Genomic DNA, 25,519 nt, shown 5'->3' on the forward strand with positions numbered 1-25,519 from the left:
GGGAGAAGCCTCAGCCAGGTACTTGACACAGGTTTGGTCCTCAGCTGTACAATTCAGGTTTCCTAGCTACAGGGGATTCATCATTCTGGTTGAGGGTCTTTTTTTTTTTTTTTTTTTTTTTTTTTTTTAATCATAACTTGTTCTTGCCCAGGACAGAGTTAAACTTCTGTAGTGACTTAATTAACAGCTCTGCAGAATGCCTGGAGAGGAAAGGCACAGGGCCTAGGGCCCCTCCATCCTGCAAAGGCCCAGAGTAGGAAACTGGAGGTGCTGGGTGGGGACCCTGCAATTTCTTCGGGGGATCCCTGGAGCAGAGGAGCCAGGTGTCTTTGTCACTGGGTACAAGGCAGACTAACAGAAGAAAGTAACTTTGATAGAAGGAAAACGAGTTTAACTGGATCATAGTTTGAAAATTAGTAGTACAATAATGTACTGTCCTACATGTGATCACAGAAGACAAGGGTAAGACTCCAGAAACAAGGGAGAAGGGTGTGTTCAGCTTTATCCCCCACTGGCTGGTGAAAAGGGGTCACCTTGTCTCCTGGGCTGCTGCTTTTCCTCTTGGCTTGGGCCTCTGCACTTCCTGCGGGGATTTAGGTTTTACAACACAGGCACGGAATGGCGGCAGAAGAGAGAGTCACCTCAGCTGGAAGCAGTGCTAAGAGACAGGTGCCAGCCCTTGGTACTGGAGCCCTGGGAGCTCAGGGAACTCCTGGAGAAGGAAGGGAATTCAGGTGTCTCTTGTTCAGTGAACATCCCAGCTCCCAGTGGGGTCCAAGGGCCTGAAACTGCCTACCCAGGGGCCACTCCTGGGCCCTCCAGCCCACCTGCTGAGACAGATGGGCAGACAGAGCAAAGGCTTACCCATTCCATCAGACTCTTGGGCAAGTAAGTTTTAAGAAAAGTAGAAATAGGCAGTAATCCATTTCTCTGACCCTTGGTCTGCCACCTTGGTTCAGTCTGGATTTAAGTGGGTCCACCCTCACCTTGACCTCCTGCACAGGGAGGAGGATGGGGTGAGGGTGGTTAAGCATGTGGCCTGCCAGCTCTGGGAGGTGGGGGTTGCTGATCCCATTTTATGGAATGAGCACAAGTCCTTTAGAAACAACAGAGAAATGGCAGTCTAGGCTCTCACAGTTGGGTCCAGAGGTGCTGGCCAGCCCTTGAGGAGCTCCCAACAGGGAACAATGACCAGGGATGTAGCTCAGTGGTAGAGTGTTTACCTAGAATGACCAAGGTCAGTATTAGACTTCAAGTGTCAGATTCAAAGCCTTGTGGATCTTCTGAAAGGAGAGCCATGCACCTTGTGACTTCCTAAGTGCCTGAGACCCTGAGGTGACACAGATCTCACAGGTCCCAGAAAGGACCTGGGCCTGGCTCCTGTGTTAACCACTGGGGACCCTGGATGACTGCTTCTCGGCTATCCTATAATTCACCACAAGATCATACTCTGAGCCGCACCATGGAGCTGTCTGCAGGAGACAGGGCAGGCACTTTCTGGCAGCACAGGGCAAGCTGAATTCTGGGGCCTGGTTTTCATTGAGACTGCAGCACTTGGCTCTGAAAGTCTCTCAGAGCGGAAGGCGTGGCGCCCAGTGAGTATTTTTATGCAGAAACATGAGAACTATTCTGCTGATGCAGCAGGAAATTGCTCCTGTAACTGAGGTGGAGTCAGACAAAGGGGGAGATGGACCAGGCTGGCTCCCGGGGTCCTGTGGCTGTGCTGACCCCCAGGCCAGGTCAAGCAGGCTTCTGCTCACGGGTATACAGGGTCTGGTTCTCCTCTGGAGACTACAGCTTGCCCATAAGGAAAGAATATGAGCCCCACCCTCCCAGCCTTTGTGTTTATATGGGAGGACCTTCAGCCTTTGCTGCTTGCCTCAAGATGGCTGTTTGGACGGTCCTCTTTTTTGTCAGAAATGTTGTTGCCCTAGCAAAGACAGGCCTATCACTCTGGAAGCCTCTGGCCACCTACTGGCAGGATTTCTGGGGAGTCTTGGGGGGGCATACCCCAAAGATCTGTGCTACTGAGACTTTGAACTGCCCCCTTACCACTGTCTTCTGCCTTTCTTCTGTCATGTGGCTAGCACAACTACAGAGAGAACAAGCCAGGGGGGCCTTTGAGAGTCCTGGGGCCACACAGGGCCTCAGAAGGCTCAGGATGAACCTTAGGAAGCTCAGGAGCGCTTAGACACCACCATCAGGTAGGACAGCCTGTGAAGAGCTTGAGCTGGAGTCAGGGGAGACCAGGCAAGAGGATGAGTGAGACATGTTAGAGGCCATAGGCTGTATAGCCAGGATGGGCCAAAGGGGCAGAGTCAGGGTATAGGAAGCTCCAGCCTGTGGAGGGGCTGGGCCATCTGAAGAAAAGAGGAGCCAGGGAGGGAGGGAGGGGTTTGTTGGGGGCCGGTAAGAGGGCTCTGTGAGGGGGTCGTGTCAGAGGTGGGGGATATGCCTGAATGGAAACTTCAGGGTATTCACCTGACTAGACAGCCACCTGGTGACCTCATCTATGTATTAGCCACAAAGAGAGGGACTCTACTTAGGGCTGTTTGTGGTTTGCAAGGACAAAGGGGGTCAAGGTAGGACTCTAGCTCCCACTGGCAGCCATGGTGAAGCAACAGGCAGGAAGGACAGACATGTCTGAGCATACTTGTGACGATCAGAAAAGTCCTGTCAAACCTTAGCTTTTGCCAGGAATGGTAGCATATATCTGTAGTCCCAGCATTAGAAAAGCTGAGTCAGGAGGAAGACAGCTGTGTGAGAGACACAGCAAGACCCCCTCTCAAAAATCAACTAACAAACCAACTAACCAACACCACTAACTAGTCCAGGCTTACATACAAGTTGTGGAGAGCTATGGGACTCTCAGCCCCATGCCACATCTGCCCTTGGTTTCAGGTCTGGGATGTGCTACAGTTTTCTGTTTAACTCTGCTTTGCCTTTCTAATCACCTAGAGCAGGGGTTCTCAACCTATGGGTCATGACCCCTGAAGGTATAAAGACCCTTTCACAAGAGTCCCTGTGAAACATAACAGATGTTCTTCATATCAGTTATTTATATTACCACTCATAATAGTAACAAAATTACAGTTATGAAGTAGCATCAAAAGTAACTTCTGAAAAAAAAAAAAGTAACTTTTGGTTAGGGGTCACCACACCATGAGGAACTGTACTGTTTAAGGGTGACAGGGTTAGGAAGGTCGAGAACCACTGACCCAGAGCCTGTACTCTGTGCCTGGCAACCAGAGAGCTAGGATCCCAGTCCTGGGGGCTGGGGATCCCGGCTGTCAATCCCAAGCCAGGGAGCCCTCAAAGGGTCCTAAACATAAGGTGTGTGATTTTGCCTGGAAGGCACCTTCTTACTGAACTTCTCGCTCCTGTTAAGAGTTCAGATGAACGGAGATGCCGGTCCACAGCAAGGAGGCCACAAGAAGATCCATGAGACCACATGATCCCTAGTGGCACTGCACTCTCCTGCTGGTCTCCAGAGCCCACCCCCAATCAGATGCCTGCATTAATGCCACACACTACTAAGGTTACACCTGTTGCCATATTAAGATATGGCAAGCTGATCCAGGTATGGTGGCCCACACCTTTAATCCCAGCACTCAAGCAGAAGCAGGCAGATCTCTGTGAATTCGAGGCCAGCCTGGTCTACATAGTGAGTCCTAGGACAGTCAGAGCTGTGTAGAGAGACCCTGTCTCAAAAAAAAAAAAAAAAAAAAAAAGAAGAAAGAAACCAAAACCAAGAAAAAAAAAAAAAAGATGCAAGCTGAGTATTTATGATGTATCAAAGTATAAGATAACTTAGTACTGCCAGGCACAACAAACTGCAAACTGCAGTGATTTGAACTTGAACTGCATGAATAACTCTCAAATGACTCAAAATAAATCTGGCTTTGAATTCTTTCAGGGTGCAGCTCCACCTGCTTGGCCTGGAAGTTGGGACCACATCTTTGTGAAGTGTGCAGTGAAATGGCCAAGAAGCTTGTGACAAGTAGGGCCATGGACCCACAGACCGTTGGTCTTGCTCAGTTCAGGTTGGATCCTACAGCTTTGGCCAGCCCGGGACCATTTGTCTTCCACAGCTGCTGGGTTTGTGTGGTCAAGATAGATGTAGGCTGCATGATCACCCAGGGTAGGAAGCCCCATCTCCCTGTGGGCCTTGGAAAGGTTATATTTTCTCTCTGCTGACAGCTGCTCCGGCCTGGGTCCAGTTCCCTGAGCTTCATGTTTCTCCCAGGTCCACTGTGCCCCGTCACCTTCCCACTCAGGTCCTAAGCACTGTTACTTTGCACACTGCTGATATGGCCCACTCACCTGGCAGGATGCTGGGGGTGTCTCCCTCGACATGGAAGGCTCCTGAGTCCTGCTCCAGCTCTGAGTCTCTCTTGGAGAGTAGTATGTCGGCTCTGCCATTTTCCTCAGGGGAACCAGGCTCCAGTTCCCAGGACGTGGGGATGGACAGAGGATAGGGAATACACTGGAATCCACTAGGAAAGAGACCACAAATACCAGTGTGGGTCAAGAGAGCAGGCTGGGGAACAAAGGGGTAGGGGTCAGGGCCTGGGGCAGGTGTGGGGGGCAGGGGCAACTGAGGCAGCCCACACTCTGCATATGTCCTGGCCCTGACCCTGATCCTGGAACTTGTCAAGGAGCACTATTTAGTCATACTCGGAGTGTTGTGTGGGTCACCCTGAAATGCTTGCTGAGCTGGGCCAACTAAGGCCAAAGAACAACCAGCCAGTCGGTCCCTTCCTGCTCCCTGTGTCTGGTGATCATTAGGCACGTGGCTCCCTCCAGGCCTCCACTCCCTGTCAACTCACCCACTTTTGTTTCTACCTTCCAAAGTCTCGCTGGTTGGCAATGCGTCCAGGCCTGGCCCAGTTATAGTATGTGGGAAAGAATGGGCAAGGGAGCCATGGGGACATCCTCCTAGTCCAATCTCCTCAGAGGTGCCCCTAGGGAGGACGTATCATCCTTACAATGGTGTCTCGATGGGCTCCTCCATGTGATCTTCATCCATCTTGAAAAAGCTGACCTCAGAGTATTCTGGGAGCTGCACGTATCTGACACCTGCTGAGATCTTCAGGATCCGGCCACTCTCACCTTCCAGAGGAAGAAATCAAGAGAAGCACCCTTAATGCAGTGTGAGGAATGAAGGATCCAGGTTGGGGTGGGAGGATCTGGGGTCTACCCAAGATGGGCTTAAGGTGAAGGGCATCTGGGCTGCCCCACTCATAACTGATTGTGGCTACATCCCACCTTTGGCTAGTCACTTGGAAGGTCCCTGTTTCGATGTCCTTGGATGAATGCCTGGCAGAAGTCTCCTTCCTGCCGGCCTTGACACCTCTAGGTTCCCTCTTTCACTTTATACCTCTGCTCCTTCACCTTGAATCCTGACACCAACTCTTCAGCTCTGGACCTCATCTCCCTGAAGGCTATCCTGCACTGGCCAGTTGCCTTCATACTCGGGGAGGGTCTCCTCCTCACCATCTTGTGGGTCAACATGCTACAACTTGCCCTAGATGGGTAAGTTGCTCATTCTGCTCAGCTACCAGCTTGACCATGGGTTGTAGGCTCAGCCTCAACCACCCACCTCCCTAGTCGCTAAAATAACTGACACAACTGACACATAGGAAGTATTTTATGAATGGACACATATGCTGATGGGCCTGGTGCTCTGCAGGCAGCAGTCTTGTCTGAACCACAGAGCACAGATCCCCTGGACCCTTCTGGGGCAGGCAGCGGTAATAAAGCTAGACACGTGGCCACATCTGGAGGCCCGGTGAGGAGAAGGGCTGGCTAATATGTAGAACACCTTGAGTGTTGTGGATAAGACAAGATGTCTGTGCGAGTGATGGGCAGGGCTGTGATGGGACAGAGTGACAGCCTTGAGCTCCCAGGCCTGAAACAGAGCTCTGAGATGAGTCGCCAGCCTGACAGGGGACTTAGGAAGTAGCCGAGTTCTACAGACTGAGGGAAAAACTCAGACAAAGTGGCAGACCCCCAGTGAGCTCTGACTTGAGGTGGCAGTGGAGAAGGTCAGCTCAGACCCCTGGTGCTTCCCAGCAAATGCTCTCAGCACAGTGTTGAGAGACATACAAGCAAGAAGTCTCCATGAGGCTAAGAAAGAACTAAAGAAAACTAAAGCTCACAAGGCTGGGGATGGCCTGTCCTTACGAGCCTAGACAGTGAGACTCAGAAGTCACAGGAGACTGGTTAGGTGGGTGCTTCAACCCTGGGGGACAAGCTGGTACCAGATAGTGCTTTCTCCTTCAGACCTGTTAGAGAAACCATGAAAACAAGGCCAAGAGGATTAAGCCTTTTCCATATAAATTAACTCTGCTTCAGAACAAAAGCTCAGGAATATTTATAGGAATACAAAAATATCTGGCATCCAATAAAGTAAAATTTATAATATCTGGCATTCACTCAAAGATTACCAGGCATGCAAAGAATGCAGAAAAAGTATGGTGTATAATGAGGAGAAAAAAAATAAATTAGTTGCAAATGACCCGGGTGCTGGAATTAACAATCAGGGACAAATTTATTACAATCCAGGCTGTAATCCCAGCACTTACAGCAGTGGGGGACCAGGTACTGTAACTGTGTTCTTCTGCTCATCAGTGAAGTAGAGACACAGGAGGTAAGAAAAGAACAAGAGATGAAAACTACCATGCTGTTGGGCATGGTGGCTCCCGTCTGCAATCTTAGCACTCAAGAGATGGAGGCAGGAGGATCTGCTGCAAGATCAAGGCCAGCCTAATGTACATACTGAGTTCCAGGCCAGCTAGGAAAATACGGAGAGATTCTGTAAACAATGAGTGAGGTAAAAAGTACACTGGATGTGTCCACAATGAATTAACTGATGCAGAAGGAAAGATTTATGAGCCTAAAAATTAGCTAGAGAAGTCATCCAAAAAAAAAAAAAAATTGAACACAGTGGGGGAGAAAAAGAAAAAGAGGAGGAGGGAGGGACTCTGCACACAGTAGGACGATTTCTGGCAATCTCACACATGGGAAATAAGAGAGTGGCAGAGAAACTTCTGGGAGAAATAAATGCCGGACATTTTCCTAATGTGATGACACTGGACATCCATAGATGGAAGACACTCAGTGCAAGTGGAGAAGACGATGGAGCCGCACACTTCTGCAACACTGAGGGAGACAGCGTCCTACAGCTGTGAGGGAGACAACGTCTTACAGCTGGGGGGGAGGACAGCGTCCTACAGCTGTGAGGGAGGACAGCGTCTTACAGCTGGGGGGAGGACAGCGTCTTACAGCTGGGGGGAGGACAGCGTCTTACAGCTGGGGGAGGACAGCGTCTTACAGCTGGGGGAGGACAGCGTCTTACAGCTGGGGGGAGGACAGCATCTTACAGCTGGGGGGAGGACAGCGTCTTACAGCTGTGAGGGAGGACAGCGTCTTACAGCTGTGAGGGAGGACAGCGTCCTACAGCTGGGGGGAGGACAGCGCTACAGCTGGGGGGAGGACAGCGTCTTACAGCTGGGGGAGGACAGCGTCTTACAGCTACAGCGTCTTACAGCTGAGGGAGGACAGCGTCTTACAGCTGTGAGGGAGGACAGGACAGCGTCGTTACAGCTGGGGGGAGGACAGCGTCTTACAGCTGGGGGAGGACAGCGTCTTACAGCTGGGGGGAGGACAGCGTCTTACAGCTGGGGGGAGGACAGCGAGCAGGGAGGACAGCGCTGGGGGGAGGACAGCGTCTTACAGGGAGGACAGCGTCTTACAGCAGGGAGGACAGCAGCGTCTACAGCTGTGAGGGAGACAGCGTCCTACAGCTGTGAGGGAGACAACGTCTTACAGCTGGGGGGGAGGACAGCGTCCTACAGCTGTGAGGGAGGACAGCGTCTTACAGCTGGGGGGAGGACAGCGTCTTACAGCTGGGGGGAGGACAGCGTCTTACAGCTGGGGGAGGACAGCGTCTTACAGCTGGGGGGACAGGACAGCTTACAGCTTACAGCTGGGGGGAGGACAGCGTCTTACAGCTGGGGGAGGACAGCGTCTTACAGCTGGGGGAGGACAGCGTCTTACAGCTGGGGGGAGGACAGCATCTTACAGCTGGGGGGAGGACAGCGTCTTACAGCTGTGAGCTGGGGGGAGGACAGCGTCTTACAGCTGTGAGCTGGGGGGAGGACAGCGTCCTACAGCTGGGGAGGAGGAGCAGACGTCTTACAGCTGGGGGGAGGACAGCGTCTTACAGCTGGGGGGAGGACAGCGTCTTACAGCTGTGAGGGAGGACAGCGTCTTACAGCTGGGGAGGACAGCGTCCTACAGCTGGGGGGAGGACAGCGTCTTACAGCTGGGGGGAGGACAGCGTCTTACAGCTGGGGGGAGGACAGCGTCTTACAGCTGGGGGAGGACAGCGTCTTACAGCTGGGGGAGGACAGCGTCTTACAGCTGGGGGAGGACAGCATCTTACAGCTGGGGGAGGACAGCGTCTTACAGCTGGGGGGAGGACAGTACAGCTGAGGGAGGACAGCGTCTTACAGCTGGGGGGAGGACAGCATCTTACAGCTGGGGGGGAGGACAGCGTCTTACAGCTGGGGGGGGGCACCTCCAGGCATCCCTCAAAGGGGAAGTAAATCAAGGTGCTCCCAGACATCAACAGTCAGCCTTCATCACAGGAACTGTTAAGGCCATGCATGGAAAGATGACACTAGATGGGGACATTGATCTACAGGAGGGCAGAAAACCAGAAGAGAGATAATAAGAATTATAACGAAGGCGGAAAGAAGCAGGCAAGACGGATCAACAGGTATACGTGCTTGCTTGCTGCCCGTTCTGATGAAGGGGAACTGCTGAGACAAATGGGGGGTCAGGGACACCAGGGTGAATCTGCATCTACCAAATTAATAATTATGCTAAGTGGGGCTGGGCGGTGTTGGCACACGCCTTTAATCCCAGCACTCGGGAAACAGAGGCAGGCGGATCTCTGAGGTCTACAGAGTGAGTTCCAGGATAGCCAGGGTGGTTTACACAGAGAAACTCAAAAAACAAAACAAAACGCTAAGTGTAAATGGAAGAAGCGTATCACTTAAAAAGGGGACTGGCTGGAATGATCAAATAAAACTATAACCCAAGACTCGTGAGGCAGAGGCAGGAGGATGGAGAGTCTGAGTCCAACCTGAGCTATACAGTTACGGATCCCAATGACCCCATGTGGTTGTTTGAATAAGAATGGCCCCCACAGACTCATATTTGAAGGCTTAGGGAGTGGTGTTAGGATGTGTGGCCTTGTTGAAGAGTGTCACTGGGGTTTCAAATGCCCAAGCCAAGCCGAGTGGCTCTCTCTGCCTGCTGCCTGTGAACTGGGTTGTAGAACTCTCGGCTACTCTACCACATCTGCCTGCCGTGACAATAATGGACTAAAAGCTCTGAACTGTAAGCCAGTCCCAATTAAATGCTTTCCTTTTTTTTTTTTTTTTTTTTTTGTTTTTTGGTTTTGGTTTTTTGAGACAGGGTTTCTCTGTGTAGCTTTGGAGCCTATTCTGGCACTCGCTCTGTAGACCAGGCTTGCCTTGAACTCACAGAGATCTGCCTGCTTCTCTCAAGTGCTGGGATTAAAGGCATGCACCACCAATGCCCGGCTAAAAGCTTTCCTTTATAAGAGCTGCCATTACCAGGTGGTGGTGGAGCACAACCTTTAATTCCAGCACTTGGGAGGCAGAGGTAGGTCCATCTCTGTGAGCCCGAGGCCAGCCTGGTCTATAAAGTAAGTTCTAGGACAGCCAGGACTGTTACACAGAGAGAACCTGTCTTGAAAAAACAAAAAAAACAAAAACAAAAAAAAAAAAGGAAAAAGAAAAGTCTCAGACCAATATCCTTCATAAACAGAGAGAAAAATTTTTTAAAATTATAGCAAACTAAATCCCAAGATAATTCATTGGGGAAAGAAAAATCTTTAACAGATGGATACTAGAATAACTAGACAGCAACATTCAAAAGACCCCCTATTCTACAGAGAAGATTTGTGTGTCTGTGTGCATATGAGTGCAAGTATTATCTCAGGATCAACCCACACCTTTCCCGGTTTGCAGCCCATTTTTTTTTTTTTTTCCCTGTAAGAGCAGGGTCTCCATCCCGAGGACACTTACTTGTGGCAACCTCGCCATCATCTTGCTGCAGCTGCACATTCAATGTGAAGGGAGAGCCTTGGAACACTTCCAGTACCTCTGGGCCCAGAACCACAATTTTCTTAGCCTGTGCTGGTGGCAGAACAGGACTTTAGTGTTTGTAACTGCTGCACCCGAGGGCTCCAGTCCTTTCTCACCCCGTTAGAGGGTCTACCAAGATGAGGCTGCTGGGGTTGAGGCCTCCAGGCATCTGTTAGTCCTGAAAGTTGGCCGCAGGTTTAGAAGAAGGGCTCCTGTCCTTGGCTAGGCCCACCCCTGGGATAGCATCTCTGTCCTAAGTCTCAGGAGGGGCCGCTAGGAGCAAAGGATGGCCAGGAAGGTACCAAGCCAAGGTAGACATGGGTCACTCTACAGTCATGTCAGAGTATAGAGGTCTCAGGAGAACCTGATGGAGGCCACACAGGGCAGCGGGGGATGGGGTTTCAGGTCAGGTTTGACCAAGTAACTCCAAAGTCCTGTGGCTAAGAGGCCCCATATCTAGGAGATATTGTGAGAGGTACTGAGAGGTACTGTGGCTTGGGGGAGCCTGTGGTGGAGCTGTAGCTGGGAGAGCCCATACGTGGGAGGCCTTGCTTGGAGCAGAACCCTTGGGTCTGCATAGCCATAAGCCCTTTTGAAATCAAGCAGAATATGCATTTCCTGAAAAAGGTTGGATTTTATGTTTCATTCACTCCATCCCAGCTTGGTGTAACACCTCTCATGTGGCTGCCCAGGGCCACCTGAGATACGATGAGGCCCGGCTCAAACACAGTCCACAGCAGACTCCACAAGGACAATGGGAAAAGGCTGGGGACACCTACCTGCTGGGTGGCCATTGATAAACATCCCACAGTAAGTGACTCCTGAGCAGTGGGCCAAGCTGCCCAGCCCACTGAAGACATCGCTGTGCCACTGTCCCTACACAGAGAACAAGGTGGCCTTAGAGGGTGGCTCCAAGGAGTCCTGGGACCCTTCAGTGTAGGGATGTCCAGGGCTGTGAGGTTAATGCAGCCTTTCCTTTGGTGGTGAGGCGCTGCTAACACTTAGCGCTGCTTTGCTAAGTGTTCTCCCCTTGAATTTTAATGACGCCAGGAAAGAGGGGAACAAAGGCACAGCATACACCATGCAAACAAAACACCACTGAACAGGCACACTTTCAGCACAAAAGGCCTCCTATTACAAAGATGTGGCACTTAGACTTAGTTGATCATGAGGAGACCCGAACCTGTGACTACAATGGGGCCAGGACCGAGGTGGGTTGTTCCGATGCCTGGAGCTTTTAAATGAAAAGGCAATTAAAACACACAACTTGAGCACACACACACCTTGGAGTGGGGGTGGGGTGCCACTCTCCATGCCCCATTGGCCTCCTCTATAGTACACTTGGGCTCCCAAGCAATTGTGTGAAACAGCAGGAGTATTACTTCCATAGAAAAACTATAAGATCAGAATGGTGTTTTATTTGGTTATGAATTACTTGTATTGGGGAAAATCAACCAATAACAGGCTTGGTTTGAGTCATTCTTCTGCAGAAGTTAATTGGGCATCGGCTGCCCTACTCTGTCCTGGAACCCCTCGGCACGCAGCCTGGGCTCCCAGGACACATGGTCACTGATGGGACAGGAACACTGGCTAGTGTCTTGAGAATGCAGACAGAATAGGAAAATGGGTGGTAGGTGGTAGGGGCACTGAGAGGCTGAATATACGGGGAGAATATACGGAGAAGCCTTGGGGTCAGAGTCCTGAGAACCTGAGAGAAAGCTTTCCATGGGCTGCTGGGAGCACAGCCTCCACAAGATGAGAGGCTGGATCTCAGGAGATGCATGCAGAGAGGCCTCAGGCTAGGTAGGGAGAGGAGGTGCTCACAGACACTGGCCCTGAAAATCTCATGCCATTTAGGGCTCATTCACAATCAGCAGCTCTGGAGGCTCCCCCTCAGTTCAGGAGAGGTCAGCGGCCAGCTGTGGAATATGTGGGCAGGGGTCTGGTTTCTCACCCAGGTACAAGCCCCTCTGGGATGTTTATGGGCCTTTATCCTGAGAGTTGCCAAGTGACCCCTGAGCGAGGCTCCAAGGTGCCTGGGGTGGCTCCATTCCTCCAGTCCTGAAATCCCAAGGCTACACATCAGCCACATGCATTCCCAGAGTGGTTGATGGTGGCTTTCTCTATCATGAGAATTCAGGTGTCCCACCAAGCAGGCCAGTCTTTAGTTTCCTGGCTTCCTGGCTTCCCACACCCTCCTGTGACTGCTGTCCTCACTGTATCCAATCTTTTTCCTTCCTGTCCCAATTCTCTCAAGGGTGACAATAACACACAGATGGCTGGTGATAACGATGATCTGAGTGGATACTACAGGAGGGGCACCTTGGCTCTGGCTGATGTTCTAGGCTTTCAGCTATAGGACAAGGAACAGCAGTCTTTCTTCTCTCTTAGCTCACTGTGCCCACTTTGGCTTTCCAGAAAGTGCCAGTGTGGGCTTTCAGAAACAAGGGTGACAGGCCATGAGCATGTCAGGGCATGTGGCCAGGTGCCTGTTCATAGGGTGGTTGCCATGGAGGGATGTGGCCAGAAAGGAGCGAGCGCCCATGCACCAGTGGTGGTAAGTGCAGTGATGTGGAGGTGCCTGCTGGTGAGGCCAGTGGCCAGGCAGCGGTGGGTAAAGACCTGTGGGTGGCACTAGTCTGCCACAGGAGCCTCTCAGCTGGCTGCTCCCTGGCATCCCAGCTCAGCTGACAGTGTCACCATCCATGACATTTGCCATAGTTCCTGAGGCGGGTGGCCAGTGGGCTACAAGCTAGAATCAGAGGCCATATGGTGAGAGCCAGAGTTTGGTGTTCCTGGCTTCAGGTCTGCACATGGATGCTACAGATGTGTGCAAGAGACTAAAGACACTAACCTATGGACTTGCCTGAATGATATAAATTCTATATTGGACATTTGCACCCAGATCATGAATAGGTACATATTAAAACAATTCCTAGAGTGTCAGGCAGGCTCCTGTAGATAACACCCTTCCTTCCATGGTGTCCCTGTGAAGCAGCCCAAGGAAGCAGCTAGACAGTTACTAGTCTGGACTCGAGAGCCAAGAGCCCTGGAACTGCCAGCTAGCTCCAGTTAGGCCTTCCACTCCGTGAGTATCCAGAGAGGCTTGAGGGCTGCCCAGGCAATGCTCTGTGGAGTCAGTCTGCAATCTCAGTCACTGGGAGGTGGAATGGGGTACCACACCACCACCACAAAGCCCCAGGGTATTGGAGACACCTGCTTTCCTCCTCCCTGCCCAGCTGCTGCCCGACATGCAGGAAAGGATGGGTATGTATGACAGAAGAGGGTGACGAAGACGCAGCCAGACAGAGAAGTCATTTAGGGCTCAGACTTGCACCCCAAACCGAGCAAACACACAGCAGACGCAGAGCTAGTACCCAGGATGAGTACAGCAGACTGCTGTGTGACTGTTACAGTGACCCCACAGAGTGGAGCTCAGTCTCATTCCTGCCCTGTTCTGCCACAGCTGCAGGCCACATTTATGACAGTGAGCACACTTAAGTTTAATAAACTGCAGGAAGCAAACCCTTGGCCCCGCTCATTGTGGGAAACATTTTCCAGTTAACCCATGCTGTCTTTCTTCCTATACTTTTATTAGAAGTGGTTCTATAGTAGCCATACCATAAATGTGGATTTGGGTGTAAGACCATCCAGGACATGAGTCCATCCTTTGCTCTTACACATCCTGGTCCTTCCTGGGGTGAGTAACAAGTTTCAGACCATGTGTATGTATGTATGTATGTATGTATGTATGTATGTATGTATTTTTTTGAGTTGGCCTCTATGATGCTATGGCATGGAGGAAGCAATTATCACTGATTGCTGCTAAACCTTGGGACTTCTGGTCTCCTTGGGTGATATCACCTGTGAGGGGTTGGCTGGGCTCTCCTCCTGGGGTTGTGACTGTTAGAGCTGTTTTCCAGCTTAGAGGGATGGCAGGTGGCTTCACTTGCAATCAAGTAACAGCAGACCTGCATGTTGGATTTGACTGGTCTGGACTTCCTAGGATTTCAGGATGTGGAACGGAAACACTTTGCAGGTATATGGACACGCTGGCACTGGTGCAGCACTGACTGCTGCTGTGATGGTTCCAGGAGAGGACCGCTGTGGGAAGCAGCTGCATTCCTGAAGGGTTACCACTGGACACAAGTGCTCCACGGTTCCACATTCTCAGGGATCCTCCGTGGTAGAGAAGGACCTGGGTTAACGGTCATTCCATCCTGGCCTGGACCTTCTTGGCTCAAGGCAGGCAGGCAGGCAAGTGATATGGGGGTGGGGATTCCCACAGGGCCCTGTCTTCATCTGCCTGGTGACGGGCTCCTGGGACTCTCTAGACATGCCAGGAAAGGGCGGAAGCTGGGAACTGCAGCAGATGAAGACACCCACAAGGCTAGCCAGCTGTTTCATGTGTGTACAGGTGTGCCAAACAGCAGGCTGCCCCCTGGGGAAACCAATATTGGAAACGTTGATTTTCAGGAAGCCAGAGCTTAAGGTGACATACACATCCGTGCCGTGAGAGAGGCTCCCACCAAAGACATGGATGGAATCATGTTACCATGACTGCCACGCAAACTGCCTGGCAGTCTCTAGTCCCAAGCTTGCCTTTAGAAATAGCACATTTCTCCTAGGACATTTGCTCAGGGTCTGGACTGCTTTCCTACAAGATAGGAATACTGGCTAATGTTATAGATGGCTAAGGGGGAACTCTGACGGACACTAGGAAATGCAGAAATGGAACCTCTATTGGTTTCCCTCTTGGGAACTTCAAATAGTACAACCAACTGTGGAAAAATTTGGCACCTCCATAAAAAAAATTAAAAAATGTAGTTGCCACATGATGCAACTATTCCACTGCTGGGTCTATATACCCGAAAGCTTGCACACCAATGCTCAGAGCACTGTTCCTAGTGGCCCAGGGAGGGAGGGAGCAGTCCATGTGTCCACTGAAATGAACGAGCAAGGGAAACAGAGCATAGATACATATGGGCCACTGCATCTTCAAAAGGAGGCCCCTGCACATGCTTCAGTGAGAATGGACTTGAGGCCATGATGCTCAGTGTGAAAGGCCAGTCACTAAAGGACAGGTCCATACAAGACGTCCTCAGAGGTGTCAGACTGACTGAGACAGAAGAAAGGTGGGTGCCAGGGGCTCCAGGGAAATGGGGGGGGGAAGCATGTGGTTTTAACGGGTCAGAATCTGTTTATATATATGAATTTGTGAACAGACAGTGGTAATGGCCACACAATGATGTAAGCATTTAGCCAGGCAGTGGTGGTGCACGCTTTTAATCCCAGCACTCGGGAGGCAGAGACAGGTGGCTATCTGTGAGTTCGAGGCCAGCCTGGTCTACAGAGAGAGTTCCAGGAAAGGCTCCAAAGCTACACAGAAAAACCCTGTCTTGAAAAAAAAGTAATTTAAACATTTAATGCTACTGAACTAGACAGTTACAAATGGACAAGATGGTTTCCTATTTGTGTGTGTGTGTGTGTGTTTAAGAGAAGTCTACAGCTGGGCAGTGGTGGAGCACACCTTTAGTCCCAGCACTCAGGAAGCAGAGGCAGGAGGGTCAGTGAGTTCGAGACCAGCCTGGTCTATAAGAACTAGTTCAGGACAGCCTCCAAAGCCACAGAGAAACCCTGTCTCGAAAAAACTAGAGAGAGAGAGAGAAAGAGAGAGAGAGAGAGAGAAAGAGAGAGAGAAGAGAGAGAGAGAGAGAGAGAGAGAGAGAGAGAGAGAGAGATATCTATGTGGCTGACTAGTGAAAACATAAAGAACAGGGAAGTGGTACCTGTGGGAAGCAAGTCTCATGACTCCTCCCACCTCATGGACCCCCTTAGTTGGTGTGTCTGCACTATACTCCATGCAGATGGTGACCCGTTTTGTGGGAGAACCAGGGTAGAAATGGTCATCAGCTGAGACAGAGCGCCTCAGGAAACCTGCCACCTCTCTTGGCTAATGAGGGAGGGCCAAGTGACACACTGGGTAATTAGCTTTTCTCACTTGGGCAGCAAGTGAAACCTCTTGCTGCCTCAGAAGTGTAGGTCAGTGAAAGTTGTCTCAGGCTGGCCGTTGGTTGTGAGTGTCTATGGTATCTGAGCTCTGATTTCCAGATGGCTTTGGATAGTGTTTGCTTTTCCTCTTGGCCTTGGGTGCCCTTTTCTGTTCACTGTTCACAAGATCCTTGAAGGTTCTTCTCTTTGGCCTTACCAAGGCCACTGTAAAAGAGGGACTGAGGGGTGTGGAATTTAGGGCTTCTATGTCCAGATGTGAATCCTCTGGTCACTCCTGAGGACTTGATTGTGGCTGCTTTAGCCCATGCTGTTGCTTTTTGGTACAGCCTGTTTGTTGAAGTTGGAAACCTGTATGTCCCTTCCCCCTGGATACTGCCCAGGTCTCCTGCAGACCAGCCACAGGGTGCTGGGGATGGGGGGTGGGGGTGGGGAGGGCTGAGGATTAAGCTGAGAGGAAGCCTTTGTGAACACTTTTGTGGAGTTCAAGGTTCTGGCCCCAGGAGGAAAACCACAGCAATTTGAACAGTTTTAGCCTGTGTGGCCGTCTCAAGGCTTGTGTTCACTATTTAGGCATTTAGGTCCCTCTGCTGCTTGCCTTAGGGCCCAGGGCATTTACATCCAAACTTGGAACAAGGACCCAAGGCTGGGCCTGCTGCCGGTGAGCAGATCTGGGCTGCCCTCTGGTGGACATACTAACAGCCGTTGGCAGTAAAAGTGAGACATCCATGGTTCTGTCTCTTCTTGGCTATGCCGCAAATTTCAGGTTTCACAAAAGGCAGGCCTGGGCAGGGCCCCACAGATCCTAGCCACCAATGGTCAGTGGCCAGCAGGGAGGTGGTCATAGCCAACAGTGGGGCCCTGCAGGAGGTCTGAGTACTTGTGGGACAGAGCTACCTCTGGGAACAGGACTGGAGGAGGGACCTTAAAGCCTCCCTTTGCATCTGCCCAGGTGGTGGTGTGAAGGTGTCTTTCTGGGCCATCAGTGACAGCTCATCCATTGTCCCCGAGCAGCTGGATGGGTTCTGGAGAGACCCACTGGGGCAAGGCCTTTCCCAAACCCCAGGGAAGGAAGGGTCAGGCGTGTGGATTGGGAAAAACAAGTCTGGATCCCAGGTCCCACATTTATAAAATGTCCCTTCAGAGATGTGGGGACAGTTTATGCGAGCCCACTAGTTGGGGTGCAGGACAGGCAGAAGAGAAGTGACTCCTTTGGGTCCTCATCACTTTGCACTCTGCTACTGCACATGTGATTTGATTCTACTCTGCACACACTGGTGACTGGTCACAACAGTACATACAATGATGTGCACTGTCTCAGGGACAGATCAGAGGCAACTTCTAGGTCAGCAGGGCACCAGCAGTGTCCACACAGTGGCTAGTTTTCGTGTCAACGTGACAGAAGACAGACTCATCTGAGAAGAGGGAACCTGAATTGAGAACATGTGGCCATAGTATGAGCCTGAAGACAAGTCTGTAGGACATTTCCTTGAAGACTGATGTGGGAGTGTGGGAGGGCCCAGCTTACTACTGTGTGTAGCACCACCCCTGGGCTGGTGGTCCCGGGTGCTGAGCAAGCCTTGGGGAACAAGCCAGTAAGTAGAGCTCTTTATGGCCTTTGCTTCAGCTCCTGCCTCTAGGTTCCTGCCTTGGCTCCTACCCCGACTTCCTTCAGTGAGGGAATATTACCAGCAAGTGTAATATGCAACAAACCCTGTCCTCCTCAGCTGCCTTTGTGCATGGTACTTCATCACAGTGATAGGAGCCCTACTAAGGCATGGGCTGAGAGCTACTCAAGCAGAACTCTTCCATTCTGTAAACAGGTATGAGCATCCATGCTGGGCTTTCTGTGGCTTCACAGTTCTGGGAGCTGCCCTACACCACTCCACTGCCACCAGGGAGCTAGGCCCTGAACATTTCTCCCTAGTCACTGGGCGCAATGCCAGCCATCAGCAGAGGGAACCACAGGCTCTGTGGTGGCAGGGGTTTTGTTCCCTGGGGCCAAAGGCCTACAGGAGTCAGCAAGGACCACTCTGAGTGTTCTGCGTCGGGGCAATCTCGTATAGGTTTAGGTTCCTTCTAGTTGTTACTCTAACTGCCATTTAAGAAATCTGGAAAAAATATGAATCACGCCATGCTGGTTACTGTGATGCAACAAGAAACCCAGCAGCTAAGGCAGCTCTGACACTGGGGAGTCTGGAGGCCTAAACCTGTCCTTCCTTCCTGCTGGAAACCCCCAATATCACTATCACAGCAAGCAACAGCGCTTGGGCTTTCGGCCTTGGATCCTGCCAGGGCCTCACCTGCAACAACTGGAGTAGCCAAGAAGCCCCTGATTCCAGGGGCCTTGAGCTCCTGCTTCCTGCTGCTAGGAGTTGGCGTGCAATCAGTTCAGGGATGGTGGAGCCAGCCCAGCCCTGTCTCAGGACCTCCCTGCACTGTAATCCGTGTTTCTTTTTTGTGTCCCTCCTGGTAGCATGCCAGTTTTCCTGGCCAATAACTTCACATTTCTCAGCAACAGCACTAGTGTAGTCACATCCTCTACCCACAGTGTCTCCCATGGGGACAAGAGCAAGCATGTACACAGACCTCAGTCTTCCTTGTCAGCCTGACTTACAGCATAGCACAGGGTTCGCTCCTCATGAGGGCTTAACAAGCACAAGAGAAGCCAGCCTCCAGGGTGGGTGCGGGGATTCATGGGTGAATTGAACGTGAGTCTGTTACCTCCCAGGCACTGCCAGATGAAGTACGGGCAAACACCAAGAGTCCCCAGTCTTTTCATGGCCTCCCACCTTTCCCCCACGACGTAAGGGCAGTACCTCATATATGGAGCCATCAGCACAGTGCAGCACCCCGTGTCCCTGACGCTGGTCTCGAACCCAGTCGCCTTCGTACTTGTCACCGTTCCTGAGGGCACAGTACAGGGCCCTCAGCTGGGAACCAGGTGGTTGCAGTGACTCAGACTGACTCCTCTGACCAGGCACAGCAAGTGCACCGGGGCCAAGGCAAAAATAGGCCCTGAACAGATGGTCCGTGAGCTCCTGCCTTGCCAGAGCTGGCTCGGGAGGGCTGGTGACAGGCGGGGACATGTCTGCACGAACCCCCTCTCCCCCATGGCAGGACCCACTTTCCAGAACATGCTGGGCCTTGTATAGGATGTGTTTGGCTTTTGCTACTCAGGTGGGAAATGACAGAGAGAAAGAAATGGGAAAGGTGACTCTGTCTGTTTCAAGGGCAGGTGTGGGGCAATCATCCACCCAGGAATCCGAACACAAGCTTAAGGTCTCTACACCTCTGCCTAAAAGATAATGGCACTGATGGCCAATGTCCTCACCCATATAAAAGGTGCTAGGTCCTGGATTCAAAAAGTGTCAGAAGAGGCAGAGACAGAGACAGATACGTAAAGACAGACAGACAGAGAGAAACAGCAAAGGCTCAGAATATATTTAAGGCCTGGGTACCAGTTCTACAGAATCGACCTACCCAGACCCCTAAGGGCATCAGCATTCTAGGAGTTATGGGGACCACTCCTGTTACCAAGTACTAGCTTATACCTCTGAGACCCATACTCACTTAAAGATCATCTGCCCACGGCCATGTCTCTTGTTGTCGTGGAAGGAGCCCTGGTACACCTGCCTGTCCTGGTCCTCCAGAAACCCCTGTCCTAGTGCAGGAAGCAGAATGTACCAGCTTCACTCCACACGTCCTGCTCAGGATGACCCTTCTCCTAGAGCTCTGCCTGCACCCAGTTCTGGCAGGAAGGTGGAGGCCCTCTAGAGGCCAGGAATGATCCACTCTGAAACTGGAAGACTGGCCTTAGGCCACCTGGAGGACCCATGATTATCATTAAATGTTTTAACCTGCAAGTACGACACATGTCCCAGGACATGGTAAGCAGCTGCTTCCTGTGCATAGGCTCTGACTGGCTGAACTGCGCTATGGGCAGAAAAGGGGGTGCCAATCCCTGCCTCTCTCCAGCTCTAAATTCAGACTGGCTATGTTAGTGGTTCTGCCACCTGAGTACACACAAGCCCCCAAGCCCCTGCACACCAGACCTTCCCTCAGGCCCTGGAGGAGCTCCCCTTCATAGAAACCTCCGGCTTTGTACTTCATGATGCCATGTCCTTGAGGCTCTCCTAGAACGAACTGTCCAGAGTAGGTGTTTCCTGGTATAGATGAGAGGGAAGAATCAGGCTGTTTCTCTTTCTCTGCTGTGTCCAAACCAATGGCAGTGGAGATGCCATTTTCTTTTCTTTCCTTTTTTTTTTTTTTTTTTTAAGTTTTTTGAGACAGGGTTTCTCTGTGTAGCCCTGGCTGTCATGGAACTCAATCTGTCGAACAGGCTGGCCTCAAACTCAGAAATCTGCCTGCCTCTGCCTCCTACGTGTTGGGATTAAAGGTGTGCACCACCACCGCTTGGCTTGAGGTGCCCTTTTCAGACTGTGTATAACAGTCTGCCTTTGCCTTCTGAGTGTTGTGATTAAGGGTGTGTGTTACAACACCAGGCTGGTGTCTGTCTCTTGATCTTAGTCTTTGGTGTGGACTGTGAGGAAGGAAACAGTGCAATAGACTAGTGTTTCCTGTTCTGGCTAAGATGGCAGTCTGTCCTGGGAAACCCTCCCTGTGACACTGATGGAGCACAGTGAAGGATAAGCTTTCATTCTCAGATCTTTAACAACAACTAAATAAGAGGCCAGCCCAGTCTACAGAGTGAGCTCCAGACCAGCCTGGTCTACAGAGTGAGCTCCAGGACAGCCTGGTCTACAGAGTGAGCTCTAGGCCAGCCTGATCTACAGAGTGAGCTCCAGGCCAGCCTGGTCTACAGAGCGAGCTCCAGGACAGGTTCCAAAGCTACAGAAAAATCTTATCTTGGAAAAACTAGACAAACAACTGAATGCTGAGCCCAAGACAAATGCTCCCCTAAGCACCAGCAATCTGCTTACTGTGAGGCCTAAAACTCCAGGAAATACCCCTGGTCACTGGTGTGCAAGCCATGGAGCAGTTTGCCCATCCAAGGTTACATAAAGCATGACTAAAATATGAGTGCTGGGATGAAAGCCATTTGTCATCACGTCTGGCCAAAAATATCTTTAATGCAGAAAAACAAAACAGTGTCAGGAGTTGGTGGCGCATGCCTTTAATCCCAGCACTCAGGAGGCAGAGGCAGGTGGATCTCTGTGAGTTTGAGGCCAGCCTGGTCTCCAGAGTGAGTGCCAGGATAGGCTCTAAAACTACACAGAGAAACCCTGTCTCGAAAAACCAAAACCAAACAAACAAACAAACAAACAAAAAACCAAAACAAAACAAAAAAACACAACAAAAAACCTGTAACTTTGGGATGATAAATCTTTATTCCAACTAGGTGTTAAGGTGAAGACCAAGTTGTCTTAGAGGTAAGTGCAGAGTCTCAACTAAGAGTCCCCAGGGCACCCTTCACTAGGCTAGGCCTTCCATGGGCATAGAGGTCATCTAAGTTCTGGGCTTCACATTGCCTTGCCCCAGCCTGCATGCTGTTATTCATTCTCTCATTTGTGGAACCTGAGGTCCCCTGTTTACACACAGCACTTTGTGTGTCCATAAACTCTGCAAGAGTTTATGGGAACACAGTCAATAGCCCACCTATGTCCAATGCTAACCTGACCAGGCCCAGTATTGGTAGCCTTCTCCAGTGATTTCTCCATCCACAAATTCACCTTCATAATAACTTCCATCTTTAAACAATAGCTTCCCATGACCTGTAAGAGAAATCAATGTGCAGTCAGCTGGTGAGTGGGAGTGACCATCGACCAACCCATGCTGGTTGGGCTTGTTTTTTTCAGAGTGAAAACCTCAGTTGCTATGGTGGTGCGTATCTGTAATCTAGCTACTCAGGAGTCTGAGCCAACCTGGGCAACACAGTGGAAAGTTGTACAAACAAAACAACCCACCAAAACATTCCTGCATGCCAGCTCCTCAGATGCAATGACCACAGAGGCATGAGCTGTGCAGATGAGACTCTGCCTCTATTCACTTGAGGAGAGAGAACCGTATACATGTGTGCCCATGCATGAGTGCGTCCATGGAGACTGGAAGTGGGTGTCAGGTCTCCTGGAGCCAGATATGGGCTGTTACAAGCTACTGAGATGTAGGTGCTAGGAACCAAACTCTGGTCCTCTGCAAGAGCAGTAAGCACTCTTAACTTCTGAGCCATCTTTCTTAAAAGTGGGTGCTTAAGGCTGGAGAGATGGTTCAGTGGTTAAGAGCACTGGCTGTTCTTCCAGAGGACCCGGGTTCAATTCCTAGCACCCACATGACAGGTCAAAACTGTCTGTAACTCCAGTTCCAGGGAATCTGGCACTTTCACAAAGATATACATGCAAGGAAAACACCAATGCACATAAAATAAAAATAAATAAATATTTTTTAAAAAGTGGGTGTTCTTCAAGTTTTGGATATGAGTCTTAGTGCCTGCTTACAGGAACAGTAGTGCAAAAATAAGAAACATCTGTGTGCCGACAGTGGTGGCTCACACCTTTAATCCCAGCAATCAGGAGGCAGAGGTAGATAGATCTCTATGAGTATGAGGCCAACCTGGTCTACATAGCCAGTTCCAGTATAGCCAGGGCTACAAAGAGAAACCCTGTTTTGAAAAATCAAAAATCAAAATCAAAACCAAACCAAACAAAAAAGGTGCTGAGGATACAGTCTCTCTGAAGAACACTTACCTAACACAGGTGCTGGGTTCACAAGAAAACAAAAAAGGAAGGTGTTAGTAGAGTCTGGGCGCAGTGGTACATTTGGGAGGCTAAAGCAAAAGGATTTCAGGTTCAAGGCTAACCTGAGCTATATAGCAAGATTGTGTCTCAAAACAAAAACAAACACAAAATAAAACAATAAAAAAGAAAAGAAAAGAAAGGGAGAAGACCATTTTGGTAGCCAGTAGATATGAAAACCTCTCTAGTGCATTAAGTAGGCAGAATCAACAAATTGAAAAAAATCCAGGAAGCGCAGACACTGGAAAGTCTAGACCCAGCATGTGTGTGCACCATTCCAGGGGATTTTTTTTTTTTTTTAAACTTCTTTCCTCTATTGCTTAGGTTTCCTTAAAATATGGTCATTTCAGGGCTGGAGAGATGGCTCAGAGGTTAAGAGCACTGGCTGCTCTTCCAGAGGTCCTGAGTTTAATTCCCAGCAACCACATGGTGGCTCACAACCATCCGTTATGAGATCTGGTGCCCTCTTCTGGTGTGCAGATATACATGGAAGCAGAATGTTTGTATACATGATAAATAAATAAAATCTTAAAAAAAAAAAATATGGTCATTTCTTCTCCTTTTTTCTGTGTAGTCCTGGCTGTCCTGTAAATTGCTCTGTAGACAAGGCCAACGGCTGGCTATTTTTCCTTTCTTCTTTCCTTTTTTTTTTTTTTTGGTTTGATTTTTGAAATAGGGTTTCTTTGTGTAGCTCTGGCTGTCTTGGTACTAGCTCTTTAGATCAGGCTGGCCAGGAACTCACAGATACACCTGCCTCTGTCTCTGTCTCCTGAGTGCAGGGCTTAAAGGCACACACCACTACTATCTTGCCATTTTTTATGATTGGAAACAAACCATAATGCCTTGCCTGTATGTAACTCTAACTTGGGAACATATAATAGACCATCCATGCTAAAGAAGATAATAGGAGGCAGCCTGATGAGTACACAATTGCTTTCCTCGGGAACCAAGAGATTCAATGTCTCATAGCAAAATCTACATATCGTCTGGCTCTTGTCTGGTGGTTTTCTATAAACTGTAATGCTGCCACAGACACGATGGAAAGAACAGGGATTGATTTTTCTCTCCCTTGTTTACCAATTTTGTTTCTTAATTTCTTTTGGAATACAGAGAAACTCAGGCTGAAGATTAGGAGCCTGGATGTCCAATAACAAGCACACAGCTTGCCAGGATGGTGTGTGACACACACACGCACACAAACACACACAGAGGGACTTACATCCATCGCCCTACTCTATTCCTGTCACCAACAGTTCCATCACCCACCAGCATATAATAAGCTCTAAGCATACAGGAACTTGTCTTACACTGATTCCTTCATGACTGGGGCAAAGTGGTACCAGTGTGCAGGCACAGTATTGTCCCATGCTTGGTGCAAGACCACCGCCTGTCTGCCCAAGCTTCTCAGAAAACTGGCTTTGAGTTGCAAGGCTATGGCTTCTGGAATGACCAGGAGCTTCTTACCATGTTTCTTTCCTCCCTTCCATTCTCCTTCATAACGGAAGAAAGAATTTGGGTATACATATACGCCATAGCCTGTATGTGGAAAGAAGATGAACAGGGTGACCGTGTGGCATCAACAGACAGAGACGGGGCAGCTCGAGGTCTGCAGCGGTCCGCAGGTCATTTCTAGTCTCTCAACCCTTTCAACATGACAGCATGCGTCACCTTAACTAATTGCTCAAGATGTATGGGGCTCAGTTTCTGCTTAGTGTTGGTCCCGGCCCCCTTTTCCTTGGGTTCTGCTACATGGACGTGCGCCAAGGATAAGGTAGGGCGGGCGAGACGAGGGCTAGGACAAAAACTGATTGCCGGCCTTAGGCGGTGGTGAGGACGGAGAAGCCTTGGTGAAGATACGGAGAGGAGCTCAGACCTCCACCGTCCTCTTGTCCCCACGGAACAAAAATCCTCACGTTCCCCTAGGGACCCCTGGCTAGCCTCATCTGCATCATTCAGCTCTGAGACACCACGCCCAACTCCCACCTCTCCGTCCCTGGATGGACAGACAAGCCCACTGCGTTCTCACCTGCAAGTCACAGCCTGGGGCGGGGACCCCGTTTCTCCCGTTTTTAGGACAATGTGTCCATCGGACTGCATCGGGCGGACCCGCGTTCCCAGGCCGTGCGCGTTCACCCCGCCCAGCCTGACCTCGGCTCTACCCGCCCCTCCTAACGCACGCGATCGGGGCCCGTCTGGACAGCGGGCTTCATCCAGAGGGGATACGCAGCTCGTACCGTCTCGCGGCGGCCGTCTCTGTGAGCTCCGCGGCGGCTGGGGCGAAGCCACGGTCCGACCGCCAGCCGCCGCCATCTTACCGCCAAGGGTTTCCGAGCAACCACAAAGCCGCTGGCTATTGGCTTCCGGTTGCCACGGGGCGTGGCCAGGCTGTGTCTTGGCGACCGAAACATCAGAAGCGGCGGCTTCCGGTCCGGGAGCCTGGGGACACCAAGGCGCCTGCGCGGCCCGGTGCATTTCCGCCAGCCCTGTCCTTCCGCCGGGAAGCACTCCCGCCAACGGCCTCGGCGACCACACAGGAAGCGGAAATGGTTGGAGCTTGGGCCCCGCCCCGCGGCC

At 50.8% G+C, this 25,519-nt stretch overlaps 1 protein-coding gene across 5 annotated transcripts in view; it reads right to left on the reverse strand.

Annotated features, from left to right (window-relative positions):
- Positions 1 to 25,425, reverse strand: part of Morn1 (MORN repeat containing 1) — a 63,751-nt gene extending 38,326 nt beyond the window's left edge. Inside the window, exons 1-11 of one of the 5 annotated variants that reach the window (XM_027398508.2) lie at positions 25,180 to 25,424; positions 24,410 to 24,481; positions 21,830 to 21,928; positions 20,249 to 20,359; positions 19,767 to 19,857; positions 19,013 to 19,100; positions 10,964 to 11,060; positions 10,125 to 10,235; positions 4,989 to 5,112; positions 4,324 to 4,496; positions 3,776 to 4,159 (exon numbers count right to left, since the gene is read on the reverse strand). In XM_027398508.2, the coding sequence (XP_027254309.2) occupies positions 4,035 to 4,159; positions 4,324 to 4,496; positions 4,989 to 5,112; positions 10,125 to 10,235; positions 10,964 to 11,060; positions 19,013 to 19,100; positions 19,767 to 19,857; positions 20,249 to 20,359; positions 21,830 to 21,928; positions 24,410 to 24,481; positions 25,180 to 25,417 (1,329 nt within the window). In that variant the 5' untranslated portion in view covers positions 25,418 to 25,424 and the 3' untranslated portion in view covers positions 3,776 to 4,034. Of the gene's footprint in view, positions 1 to 3,775; positions 4,160 to 4,323; positions 4,497 to 4,988; positions 5,113 to 10,124; positions 10,236 to 10,963; positions 11,061 to 19,012; positions 19,101 to 19,766; positions 19,858 to 20,248; positions 20,360 to 21,829; positions 21,929 to 24,409; positions 24,482 to 25,179 lie in introns of those variants that run through there. The other 4 variants (XM_027398505.2, XM_027398504.2, XM_027398507.2 and 1 more) reach the window with 4 other exon arrangements.
- Positions 25,426 to 25,519: the final 94 nt, after the last annotated feature.

This window comes from Cricetulus griseus, chromosome 2 (assembly GCF_003668045.3).
Source record: "Cricetulus griseus strain 17A/GY chromosome 2, alternate assembly CriGri-PICRH-1.0, whole genome shotgun sequence".
In the NCBI taxonomy this organism is placed as follows: Eukaryota; Metazoa; Chordata; class Mammalia; order Rodentia; family Cricetidae; genus Cricetulus; species Cricetulus griseus.